Source organism: Glycine max, chromosome 6, assembly GCF_000004515.6.
Source record: "Glycine max cultivar Williams 82 chromosome 6, Glycine_max_v4.0, whole genome shotgun sequence".
Taxonomy (NCBI): domain Eukaryota; kingdom Viridiplantae; phylum Streptophyta; class Magnoliopsida; order Fabales; family Fabaceae; genus Glycine; species Glycine max.
In genome coordinates, this window is record NC_038242.2 from 48,173,264 (window position 1) to 48,186,901 (window position 13,638).

Here is a 13,638-nt window from a genome sequence, read left to right on the forward strand (position 1 = left end):
CAAAAATGGGTTGAATTTTACAATTTGAATAAAACTTTATATGAACATTGACTATCACAATCACTTAATCAACCGTGGAATGTTCACTCATGTGTAAATGCTTCTTTTTTTGTGTGTTTGTGACATTTGGCCCTTTTTTAGGGTAGTCTCTATGTATTATGTATGACGGTCACATTTTGTACTTGTTCCTTCCTACTTGACAGCATAAAGCTATATGTCCCTGTAAATGCATTATTTGAAGTTAAACAAATTAACATAATTTTTAGAATTTATTATTCTTAATCTTTAAATTTTTTAAAATTTATAATTTTGATCACTGAATTCTTAGTGGATATAAGACTTGGATTTTTTTCCCCAATAAATATATCATCATTAAACTCTTAAAATAAAAATGTTTCTAAATTTTATTCGCTTTTAATCAAAGGGTCTTACTAACTAATGTTTTTAGTGTATTAATTAAGAAACTAAACAAAGAAAATATTTATTATGAATATCTAAAAAAAATTAAAAATTTTAAACAAGATAATTTTATGAATTTTAAAAAAAAACTTTTAATTCCTTAACCTTTAAACTGGACGTAAGGACACTTATTAGCAGTTTGCTTAATGGAAACATATACTTTGAACTTTGAAGGAGCGTGTATAATTAATATGGCAAAAAAATTTGTATTCTAAGTTGATAGACACGAGAAGGACGAGTCAGTTAAAATAATAGAAAAATAATTGAGATTGAGATACCATAGGAGTTAACTTTGCGTGGTAAAGACAGAAGATGTACACATTCCTTATTTTTACTCTTCTCAATATAAATATTTTTTATCACTTAATTTTTACAATGGAATAACTTTTTTTTTAGTGTTTTTAATGGGATCTATAAAAAATTATTTTATTATTAAAAATAAATATCTTAAAAACAAGTACATTTGAACACTTATTTTTTGTTTTTTTTAATATAAAAAAAGAAATAACACCAATATTTAAAAAGAAAAATAACTAATGTATATAATAAAAAATACTTAATTAGACAATGTTGTTTGTAGAACTCCAATACTTAGATGTGTCTTCTCTTCTTAACAATCTATTTATTAATTATTTCTGTGTTACTCCTTAAAAATCACACGATTTTAAATTGAATCATAAAATTAAATATTAACATAAACTAAATAAATAACATTTATTGAGACAACCTAAAAAAGAACAGCACAAAAGTCAATCTCAATATTTCTTCCAAAGTTCTCTTAATACGAAAGGTACGGCAGTGACAGAAACGGCAATTAATGCCCCTCAAGTCGTGGCATGCCTTGATTGGCTTTCAATGTGTCTTGGTGTGTGGGAGACAAAACCAGCAACAACAATTCCCATTCCCATTGGCGAACCAATTACCAACCACTCAAAAAACCTAATACAAATCAATGTTTCATTTTATTCAATCCTTACTTTTAATGCATGACATTGACTCCATGTCAATGTCTAATTACTTACTTGCCTATCAAACGCAAAGCTGGTTGCTTTCTATGATTCTCTTTTCTTTTTTTTTTGTTACCAGATTTGCCATTTAGTTAATTAAATAACTTGATCTTCATTCCAACATTTTTCATTTCGTTTTCTTACTATTACACATACATACAAGCAAATTGAACATTCTTGTATTTGATTATATGTCAATTGTAAAAATATATATAATATAATCCTTCTTCTTTTTTTTCTTTTCAAAATTTCAGGATTTATTAGGATCAGAATAAATCTTAAAACTCATTAAGCTCTTCCAAAAATACTTTCCCATCATCCACTAACAAAATTCTTACATTGACATTAAAATTCAAACTCACATCTTTGTAAAATATGAATTCAATCTTTATCAATTGAACCAATATTGTTGACATATAAATATACAATGTGCCAATAAGGATTTGTATTCTCGTATGTCTTTTATTCTTTTTTCATCTAAAGACAGAAAATATTGTGTTTAACCTTGTTTCTAACCTGCTCCCAACTTAGAGAATGTATTAAGCATTTTCTTATGCTTTGTTTGTTACAAACGAAATGACAAAGAAGAGAAAGGAAGAGGAGGGAGGCGTCGGTTCAATGAAATTTCCGTCATTTGGTAAGAGAAAAATAGATGAGATTTAAAAAAAAATTGTTGATGTGAGTTGAAATTATTTGACTAATTTAATTTGGTGATAAGTGTTAGTGCAATATATGGCTTTAAAATGATTCATGATTTTTTAGAAATGTAACTTCTGTCGCTAGTTTAAATCGACACCCAATACCATAGAAGCTGATTATGTTGCAACTTAATCGGTAATGCAATGAAAACATAACATAACCGATTATGCATGCAAGCATAATATGAAATACGATTAATATTAATATTTTTATTTTTTCCACATATCAAATAACTTTAATTCGTGTAAAAAAAACAACTTTAGTAAAATATTTCTCCCTGCTTTCACTATACTTTTGTTCAACCAAAACAATCTCTATTCCCACCCAATTTTTTTTTATTTTTTTATAACCTACCTACTTTTCATCCATCTATTTTTTCTCCCCCATCACACCCAGCTGAATTTTAATATGGAAACTTTTTCCTTACTTGTAAGGTCATATCAAAGTAGAATTAATTATAGGAAAATATTTGTAAAAGGAAAAGCTAACGCCCAGGTAAAAGTGCCAATAAAGACACATAATTTACTATTGCGAGAGAGAGAAAAAAAATCTAAAGAAATAAAATTAAGTTCTAACGTACATTTGATTAAGCTGACTAGAAAACAAGTCAAACAACAAAAGAAAAGAAAAGAAAAAAGAGTTGATGTGGAAGTGTAGAACTATAATATCAAAGAATGAAAATCATAGTTAGTGCTCCTACGTACTCCTTAAAAGAAGACTTTAAACAGGAAAATAAATAAATATAGGACGGAAGGGCAACAAAGTTAAAGGCAATAAAATATATAAAAACCATATATACTGTTCATGAATATGTATAGACAATAGTATAAAAATCATATATGTTATTTGATCTTAATTTAGTTTCAAAAATTATATAGAGGAAAGTTATTCCTCACTTATATATTTTATATTAATTTTATTTTTAGTTGATATGAAACTTTTATTTTTTTTTCTATCAATAATATATATTGAGAAAAGAAATATAATTTTTTTTATTAAATAATGACATAATACGTTTGTTAACAGGGTTCATTAATTATATTTAATAAAAAAATGTCTTTTTTTCCTTTTAAAATAAGATTTAATTACTCATATTCTTTGCACATACTTTACATTTAGTTCCAATATTTAAAAATAATTTATGTTAGTCTCTACATATATCATTTTTTATTTTTTTAGTTCTTATAAAATATAAGCAAAAAAATAAATTCTGTGTAATGAATTAATTAAAATATAAATAAATTTTAACTAATTTTCTTCTATTTACTTGGAGTTTTATTTCTTACAACGTTTTCTTTTTTATCCTATGCAATTAAATGTAAAGGATATTTTAGAAAATGAATTATTTTTTTATTGAGATTATCAAAATTAAATGATATTAACTTTTTTTTAATGAATCTGAATTATTATTTTTTTATATCTGAGTCTTGAGTACACATCATTTTTATCCCTTTTAATTAGTTCCTACCATGCATTTAAATTTATAAGGATTAAATAGATTATTTATAAGTATAGAAGCTAAATGATAAAGTATGCGCACGTGTTTTTTAAACTGAAGTATTAGCATAAAGCATACACAACAATATTAGCATATAGTAGGCACAACGATTGGAGTAAGAGATGCATTGTTTACTGATTTGTGCAAGGATAGGATTTTTTTATTTTATTTTTACTAACAGATATAAAGATATAATCCTGATTATGAATACTAGTTAATTAAGAAATGTACACCAAATCAATTTAATTGATATGATTCCCAAAAGGTAAGAATTTTCTATAATTAAGCAATCTTATTATTACAGTATTATATCCATTTTTTTTATAATTAAGCAATCACATAAATAAATATGAACTAATACAACTAAAAAATCAAATGAATAATTAAATCTTGAAATAGAATATGAATTTAATTTATTCATGTTACTAATACAAAATGTTTTTATAAAGTCATTTAATAAGAATTTTTTGGTAATCACTTAGGACTTTTAACCCTTCAATAGGTCCTTTTAATCGATTATTTATGTGACTAATTATTAGTCTAAAACTTAATCACAGTTGAGATTTTATACTCTTTCCCAAAATATATTTTATAGGGATTAAACTCAAATATAGTATTTCATTACAAATTTAGGTATGTTACCAATTGAGCTACACCAATTAAGATGACTTCAATACGATGTTGTAATGAAATAATTTCTTATTAAATATTGAATTAGTTATTCTATCATATTATTTTATTCGCTGATAAGATATTACGGTCATATAATTTACTAAATATCTGTATAAAAATATTCTATACTCATATAATATTAAATATATCGTGTTATTTAACAAAAGAACATTCAAAATCTAAACTCTTTCGTGCAATGAATGAAGCATAAAAACTACACTACATTTACTCCTTTGTACTAGTTTAAAATTTAGAACAAAAGTTGTCATCGTGAATAAGTGGCCAGTTTACTCAGTCATAGGTTCGACCATATCACCAAATATTTGGCCTGAGCAGCCACATCGATTCAGCACCCTGTTTATGCATGTAACGAAATGAAACGTTGATTATTTATTTGATTTAATTGTTTTTTTTTTTGTCTCAGTGTGATTATATGATTTTGATTCCACATGTTCTAATTAATTACATCATCTGTGTTCATCAAGTTTTCTCCTATTAACAATTAAATTTCTTCATCCTGATTTTATCCACAGTTAAACGGAATTAACTTATAAATCAAACTGAGCATAATATGACGATAAATAAATATAATATACCAACAAAAAAACATAGAATAATATTTAAACTACAATAACCTAAAAGATTACTATGACTAAATTAACTTAATTATCATATTGATCATATACTTTAGGTAAATTATTATTTTTATGAGAACAGTTAACAATAAAAGAATGTCTTTTCATTCTCAAGAAACGATCATTGACCTAAATGTTAAATGAAATAATGGATAGCTAAAGAACCTAATGTACGAAATACTAAGAGAAAATATATGTAGCTGTATATAAGAAAGTCAAATACTCAATTAATGCAATTAAAATCTGAAGAAGCGAAATCACGTAATCATAAGTACATAAGAGACTGAAAATATGTAATTAAACCTATTGATTTTCGTGGAGAGCTATTAGTATAAAAAAAAGCTATTACTTGAACTCATTTTTTTTCTTTCTTTTCATGAAGACTTAATAAGCTTCACATAGATTTTAAGTAATTAAGCAATAAGCGTGGGGGTTATTGATAAGTGGTGTGCACATCATCACATAGATTAATTCCAAGCACCGTGATTAGTGACAACTTGGCTTGGATAACAAAGAGATAAAGATGGCCAACCATTTTAGTGTTTTTTTTTCTTTCTTCGTTACTTATTCCTTTCCATGACATAATGGTCACTTTGCTGTTGTTGATGGCTATGAAATTGACTTCCTCTTCTTAATTTGGTCTTTTCCTTCTTCTTTTTTTCATTTCCAACGTGGAAAAATTATTCTTCCCACGTAATAATGACCTGGAAACTCTGGTAATAGTTATCCTTTTGCTTCCCATTGCTTCAACATTGTCAAGGGATACACAGTATTTGACAAAAACAAACAAGAAACGATAAAATAATAGGATACTTTTTAGTATCAGTTAATAAATAAAGAAATGAAATTTCTAGATTCAACTACGATTAGATTATTAAATTTTAATAAGTTTGTATTAATGTTTTGCATCAAATATATGCAAAAATCATCCAGGATAAAAAAGTCATGAGATTCTACCAAATTTGTAGTATTTGATTATCATTAATACTCTTGATATATGATTGTTTATGTAAATTTAGTTTTGATGTTTTCAACTTTTCATAATTTAAAATCATATACTATCTATATGTACCCCAAAAATATCATATACTATCTTGATTAATTTGATGTCTGTGCCTTTCTGTCCTGTTCTCTACACACTTTTCTAAAACCCAATCATTGTTTCAGGAAAATCAATGGCTTTTGAAAGCCTTTTGAGTTTTGAGTTGAAAGATAAAATGCAGTTGCTTATACGGTTTGTTTTACTCAATTACTAATTATTTTAATACAGATTCTTAAAAATAATATTCCTTTTGTTACAGAAAAATAATATTTCTTTCTATCTCATTATAATTATCATTCTAAATTATTTTACACAAACAACTTTTTAATAAATTAATAAGAAAACAAAAAATTTACAAAATTAATCATATCATTAGTGATTTATTTTTAGTTTTCGTTGTCTTATCATCACTTTGCTGTTGATGGCTAAGAAATTGACTTCCTTTTCATAACATAACAATTATTATTTGAAAAATTAATTTTCTTCTTAATGACTAATTATGGATAGGTGGAAGTACTACTATTTTGCTTATAGTAAGAGGAACGCATTCCATAAAAAAACAAACATGAACTTGTAATCAAAATCAGTATCTAACCAATTATAGAAGTGGATATTCATAAAATTCAGTGGAATTTTTAAATTAGGCATCATGAAAACCATAACCATCATTCAATACACAGCACGTGAGCCCCTCTTTCAGAAACTGACGTCTCTTACACAGTTTCACTTTGAAGATAGACGATGAATTATTAAACATTCATTGTTTGTTATTATTACGGGTTATTTGGATCCTACTTCTTTTAAGAGTTTAAAAGATTTAAACATAGGATTTATGTTAAATATATTGAATAAGCAATAATTTACATGAAAAGGGCGTGTGAAGATTTATATTAGCCTTTAATTTTAGTACATTGTCATTTTAAAGATTTTTAAATTTTAGTTAATTAAAAATTATTTATTATTAACTGAAATTTATTACAAATGACAAATCTTTCAAAATACATACATATATCATTAAAGTGCAGTTTGTATGTTTCAAGAATACATTTTTCATACATATAATTAATAACTAATAAGTGAACTTTAATTTAACATACTTAAAACTTAAAAGGCTTACTTATCAATTGTAATATTTTTTTTGGAAAGAATTGTAAGAATTTTTGTTAATAATATACATCCCTGTCACTTTTATTCTTTTCAAAAATATTTTTTCGTATGGTTTGTAAATTTACATAAAGTAGATATATGTAATTTTTATAGAACAAGGGCCAAAATAGAAAACTTAGTACATAAAACAACAAAATAAAAATAAATATATAAGAGTAAGTAATATTAATTTTGGGAAGATTTAAATTTGATTATCTTATTCAATTATTAGGCATTTTTTTAAAAGCAAATATTAATCATTGCTTTTAAAGATTTTGATTCAAAAATTAAAAGTTTTTTTTTGGGAAATAATATTAATACGCTCTATCACAATTTTTAATGAATTTCTAATAACAAATTAAAAATCGTTTTATTATTTATTTCTTAACGAAAGACTTATAATAAAAAATAAAAAAAGAATTTCAGTTTCGCAAATTATATATTCTAATAAATTTCATGATCACCCCACGCGCATCTGCAGCAGGTGGAAATACTCTCCAGTCTCCACCGCGAAGACGCAACCAGCATCCAAAAACTCCAAACGTAAAAATAAGAAAGGAAAATCTGAAAACTATATATTCTTCGTAAAATTATTTATAAATTTTCATTTTCTCATCTCACTTTAAACTGATTTTTTTTTTAAATTTCATATTTTTCTAGTTGATTTTAAAAATAACGTTGGATACACTCATTACATTCTTTTCTGACTGATAAAAAGATCACATATTACATATTTTTACCCCAGGCCTTGTTTCATGTTTAGCATTTAACCATTATTAAATCCATCACTCTGAATCTCTGACAATATATAACATAAGATTTATAGGTGGAGAAATAAACTTACTCAACTTCACTCTTGTGATAATTGAAAGATGATGGCTATCAACATATATATCATTTTGTTAAAATGAATGTCGATAATAATATTTAATCTATGAAGCACGGACACTCTAATTTTTTGTTGTGTTTGGTGTTCGACACGCGTCCGTGTTAGTATTTGACATCGACACGACATTTATATTACGTTTTATATTTTAGACATTACAGATGTTTATATGTCTGTATCCATGTTGTGTCTCATGTCCGTGTTATCTATGTTGTGTCTCATGTCCGTGTTTATGTCGGTGCTTTAGTATATTGAATTGCTTGATCTACCACCTTCGTAGATCAATTTTCTGACACATGCTAATAGGGAAATAACGTTATACATGTCTTGGTGCGTTGTTTTTGTCCTAAAGTTCCAGTGTGTAAAACTTCTGTAATTTGATCTAACATAAAGAATATGGTTCAATTATAAGCTAATTTGTACGAAGATAAATTGAAAGGTAAAGTGTGGCATTTTCTATAATTATACATATTCTGTTATATGTCTGATTACAATTTCTTATTTTGAACTGTGTACTTAACGAGGGTATCTTAACTTTTAAACGGAACAGAGTATTTCGAAAGAGGAAGTAGATTATAAACAAGAAATTAAATGATGAAATATGAATGCACATAAGATAAGATTTTTTTTGACAGCTGCATATAAGAAAAGATATATTTTGAGAACCGGGGTTTAATGCTTTATTAATTACTAAAATCAAGTAAATGTAGTATTAATTAATAATATAAAACAATTTTATATTATGATTGAATCACAATCTTAAATTAGTTAAATATATGATAAAAGTTATTCACCTCTATAAAATAATTAAGAGTGTGTTTGAAAATCCATTTTCAAATAAAAATTTTCACTTTTTAAAGCATAGAAATGAGAAGCAACAATCCGTTGAACAAGAGTTTGAAGAAGGTTTAGAATTACAAATATTAATAGTACTTTTTAATTAACTAAGAATGTAATTTTTTTATACTATCAATATCAATATATAACTATTAAACTTTTAAAAGATACTTACAATTGTGACAATATCCAGAATGTGATAATTTATTTTATATGAAAGAATATATGCTAATTTGAACAAGCAACTGACTTGTGCTCTAACAAAGGAGATAAAAAAGTTGGAATCAAATTACCTTTTCTCAGGTCTTCTTCAAGGTTGGAATAATTTCCAACGACATAACACAAAAGCACACCATTAACGGGAAACATATACATACATGTATTCCATGGCAAAAAATAACAGATGAAAGCAGAACCAAGCAACAATTTTTTATTATTTTTTATTTATGTTAAATAATCTAAGACGATAATTATAATAAAACAAAAATATTTAATAAACAAGATTGGTAAGAATTTAAGATTAAGATTACAAATTTACAATAATCTTAACTATTCATGGAATGCAAGCAAAGCAGAGAGAAGGCACGCGCCGTCGTTGGCGCGTGGAAAGGACAACTCTGGCATTCTGAAAATAACTTTACAGAGTAGATATATATGACTTGACTTCATTTTTCTTGCACACCCTTTTCCTTTGTTTATAGAAAGAGAGAGAAAGAGAACAGTGAGACACAGAACACAGATAGAGAGAGTAGTGTTTCAGAGACAACCTCTTACCTTCGTCATTGAACCTTTCCAAATTTGCCTGTCTTTTTTTCCTTGTTCCCAGCTCCTTCTTTTACAAAGGTTAGGGTTTTACGCAAGTTTCAACTACTTAACAATAATAATTATTAGTTTATTATTATTATAAGCCAAATTCCCCTTTTTGATGCAATGCTATGTGTGTGCTTACGTTTCCTTCTTTTTCATCAATCTCATACGCCAAGTTTTATTTTTTCCTTCAGCACACCTCCAGCAATAGTAACTACTTCTTCTTAGTAGAATCTCAAAGCAAATTCTCAGCATTTGCCAACCTTGTTCTGCTCTTCACTTAACTTTCCTACAAGTAAGTTCATTTCATTGTTTTATTTTGTTTTGTTTAGTTTTCAGATTTTATCTTTTCTTGGTCATGCTTAATGCTTGGAATCTAAGTTGCATTTTATTTCATTGTTTTTTTATATTGGGGTGTGTTTCGCATATTTATGGTTTGTGAATGGAATCATGGGGTGTGCATTTTTTTTATTGGTAGGTTGGATTTGTTGAGGTGGTCGAAAATAGCTTCAAGGGGGTTGACCTGGTTCTTCTTCTGTTTTTGGAGGATGCTTCTGTGATTGAGTTCACTGAGAGGTGTGTACTGAAGATTAAAGGATGAGGTGGAGATCAATGGGTTGGAAGAGATCTGGTTTGGAGTGGAAGAGGGTGAAGATCTATGAACAACTTCTATTGGTATATTTGTTGATCTGCACAATTCAGACTTCAAGTGCAGCCACTGATCCCACTGATGGTAAGGATTCTCACTCTTTTTGGCCTTTGGCATTTTGTGTGGTTTCCCTAGTGAATGATTGAGGATTCTGTGGTCACACAAGTGTAGTGGTTAGCTGATAGTGCAGTCTTCTGGGTCTTTTTTTTTATTTTTTTTATTTTTAATATCATAGTTTGTTTGTGTGTGTGCGTTTCACTGTTTCTCAATGGTGGTTAAAGTCTATCTTCTTTTCTCATATCTACTGGCTATCAAATAGGATTTCATGCGTTGTATTGTATGATGAATTGGTGATGCTTTGGGGTTGATAACCTACTTCCCCCTTTAAACTGAACTGTCACAATTTGTGTTCCTGCTGTGCCTATTCAGTCTACTCTACAGTTAATTTTTATGTTGAAATGTCCTTGATTTAATATTATAATTTTACTATTTGCCTTTTGTTTTAATGTCTAATTGGTCTGTTGTAATCAACCTCATCTGGTGGGAAAAGACTTCTGTTGTTTGTTTTGTTTGTTTAATTTTCTGATATTGAATGCTGATTGTGCTATGTTAGAATGTTCTGCCTTGTCTTGATTGATGTGTGGAGGGTCACTGAACTGTGTGGCTGTGAACTAGAACAGAAAATTTATGAATTATTGCTTTTAACATTTTTTTGATTTGTTATGTCATATATCTGAAGTCTATAGGAGTTCTAAAATTTTTTGATTGTATCAGTTGCTGCAATTAATAGCTTATACATTGCACTGGGATCCCCTGTTTTGCCTGGGTGGGTTGCTAGTGGAGGAGATCCATGTGGAGAAGGTTGGCAAGGCATTCTGTGTAATGGATCATTCATACAAAAAATGTATGTTATACTGTTATCCCTTTGACTTGACTCTTCATGTTGATTTGTTTATTGACATCTCTCATAATAGATGATCATGAATTTTCTTATCATCTTATTTATGACAGAGTTCTAAATGGTGCAAATTTGGGAGGAGAACTGGGAGATAAACTGTCAACTTTTGTTTCAATCTCAGTAATGTAAATAGAAATTTCTCTCTCTCTCTCTCGGCATTTACCTGTTTGTGTTCATGCACATATGCATGAACATCTGTATGTTTGTGCATCTGTAGCATTTTCACCAGTTCATGAATTTCAGTGGTTATTCTTCTCATAGTGCATATATATTGCTTCTGCAACCTCTTTACTGTTTGCTATGTATTTTGGAGTTAGTGATCTAAGCAGCAACAACATTGGAGGAAATATTCCATCCAGTTTGCCAGTTACCTTGAGAAACTTGTATGTAATAATCTAACTCTGTGATACTAGCTATTCCCAACAATTTGTGCAAAAAGACATGATGGATTGTATTTGCAGTTTTCTTGCAGCCAACCAGTTCACTGGAAGTATTCCGGCATCTTTATCCACTTTGACTGGACTGACAGACATGTGAGTTTGTTGCTTCTCCTGTTTTATATTAAATTTGAATGGTAGGTGATGTTAAATGTTATGCTAGTTCATCCAAATTATATTGAATTATCTCCTTTCAGGTCTCTCAACGAAAACTTTTTAACTGGAGAAATACCAGATGCTTTTCAGTCACTTACGCAATTGATCAATCTGTATGGCCCCATTTTAATTTAGACAATTTGGATGAAGATTCTTTGCTTCATTATATTTATACATTGAAATATTTGATGGAGGAATTAACTGTTGTGCAGAGATTTATCTCAAAATAATTTGAGTGGGAAATTGCCTCCTTCTATGGATAACTTGTTGGCTCTGACCACCCTGTTAGTATTTTTTCTTAGCAAGATCAAATTATGACCTTCTATTTTCTATATCAATCAAACTCACTATTTCCTTGTTGGCAGACGCTTACAGAACAATCAACTGTCTGGGACACTTGATGTTTTACAAGACCTTCCTCTGAAAGATTTGTACTTCTCTTAACCATATTTCATGATATATTAGTTTATAAAGCTGTTTTTATTATGAATTGGGAGCTTTAAAAATGCGTATAGGATTAGATGCTGTCTTTCTAAATGTTAGTATTTCTTGATTCTCTGTTAAATTTATGATTATTTTGTCCTGTTTGAGCAGGAATGTTGAGAACAACCAGTTTGCTGGCCCAATACCTCCAAAGTTGCTAAGCATCCCTGCCTTCAGGTGAAAGTCTTACAAAATCAAGGACTTTACATATTTTGCTTCTTTATGCTTAAATGGGGCATTATCTTGAATTAGAAAATGTGAAAATGGACATGGAAAACTAGGCGATTCGGATCATCTTTTCTTGAAATTTTATCTGATTCTTGTTAATTTCAGAGTTTTCCAGTGTTGCAATTAAGCAAAGATAGGAATTTATATGGCTGAAAGAGAATAAATAATATTTTGATGTAGGTCATTCGGCAGAATTTCAGAAGCATGGTGACTCTATTAAATACCCAATTAGATGTTGTCTCCAGTTAATTGACCTGGAAAAAAGAAACACGGTATTTATGATAAGTCTCAAGAGTCAAGATTTCACACAATTTCCAATTTAGATAAGATACACTTCTTTTGCACCCAGATTGGTGATGAGGATATTAGCTTGTGTGGTGTATACTGGTGCTTTAAAATAGTGATTCTGTGACTATTGAGAAAATTGAAGTGTTCATTCCTAGTGTGAAGTTTCTTTTATTCTCAATATTTACTGATTTTGATCACATCAGAAATTTGAATTTGAAGAATATATAGTTATTTTGTAGCTTTAGTTATTAAAGAATAAAGACGATATTTGTTATGCAGACAAGCTGGAAACCCATTTAATGTTAGTGGTAGTACTACAACTCCTGCTTCTTCTCCTCGCTCCCCAGCAATAGCACCACCAGGAACTCCGGTTTCTGGGACACCACCATCTTCAGGCCGTGTACCTACTAAACAGGCTGATGGACCAACTGCAGCAAATGAATCACATACTGGGAAATCCAAAAAATCCACAAAAAGGGTGGTTTGGATATCTATTGCTAGTGTGTTGGGATTCATTATTTTGTTACTAGGATTTATTCTCTTTATTCCAAGGTGTAGCAGAAGAGAACGGGATGACAGAAGATCCAAGCGACATCAAATTGGTGCATATGGAGGTGAAAGACAAAGTGCTAGGGATTTAGTCCAACCACGTAGTCAAATGGAAAAAGGCAAATAAATATACCTTGGTCCTTCATTTAATTTATTATTTAACATTTAATTGTTCATTGGAAGGATTATCCAGTTTAAACAT

The 13,638-nt window shown here is 28.6% G+C and overlaps 1 protein-coding gene across 1 annotated transcript in view; it reads left to right on the forward strand.

Annotated features, from left to right (window-relative positions):
- The first annotated feature begins 9,550 nt into the window (after nucleotides 1-9,550).
- The window catches only part of LOC100814012 (protein STRUBBELIG-RECEPTOR FAMILY 3), a 9,550-nt gene continuing 5,462 nt past the window's right edge, over nucleotides 9,551-13,638 (forward strand). The window contains exons 1-12 of the mRNA XM_014777099.3: nucleotides 9,551-9,724; nucleotides 9,883-9,983; nucleotides 10,167-10,421; nucleotides 11,112-11,241; nucleotides 11,349-11,420; nucleotides 11,613-11,678; nucleotides 11,757-11,828; nucleotides 11,930-12,001; nucleotides 12,101-12,172; nucleotides 12,254-12,319; nucleotides 12,483-12,548; nucleotides 13,167-13,560. Coding sequence (XP_014632585.1) covers nucleotides 10,286-10,421; nucleotides 11,112-11,241; nucleotides 11,349-11,420; nucleotides 11,613-11,678; nucleotides 11,757-11,828; nucleotides 11,930-12,001; nucleotides 12,101-12,172; nucleotides 12,254-12,319; nucleotides 12,483-12,548; nucleotides 13,167-13,560 — 1,146 coding nt within the window. The 5' untranslated portion in view covers nucleotides 9,551-9,724; nucleotides 9,883-9,983; nucleotides 10,167-10,285. The remainder of the gene's footprint in view (nucleotides 9,725-9,882; nucleotides 9,984-10,166; nucleotides 10,422-11,111; nucleotides 11,242-11,348; nucleotides 11,421-11,612; nucleotides 11,679-11,756; nucleotides 11,829-11,929; nucleotides 12,002-12,100; nucleotides 12,173-12,253; nucleotides 12,320-12,482; nucleotides 12,549-13,166; nucleotides 13,561-13,638) is intronic.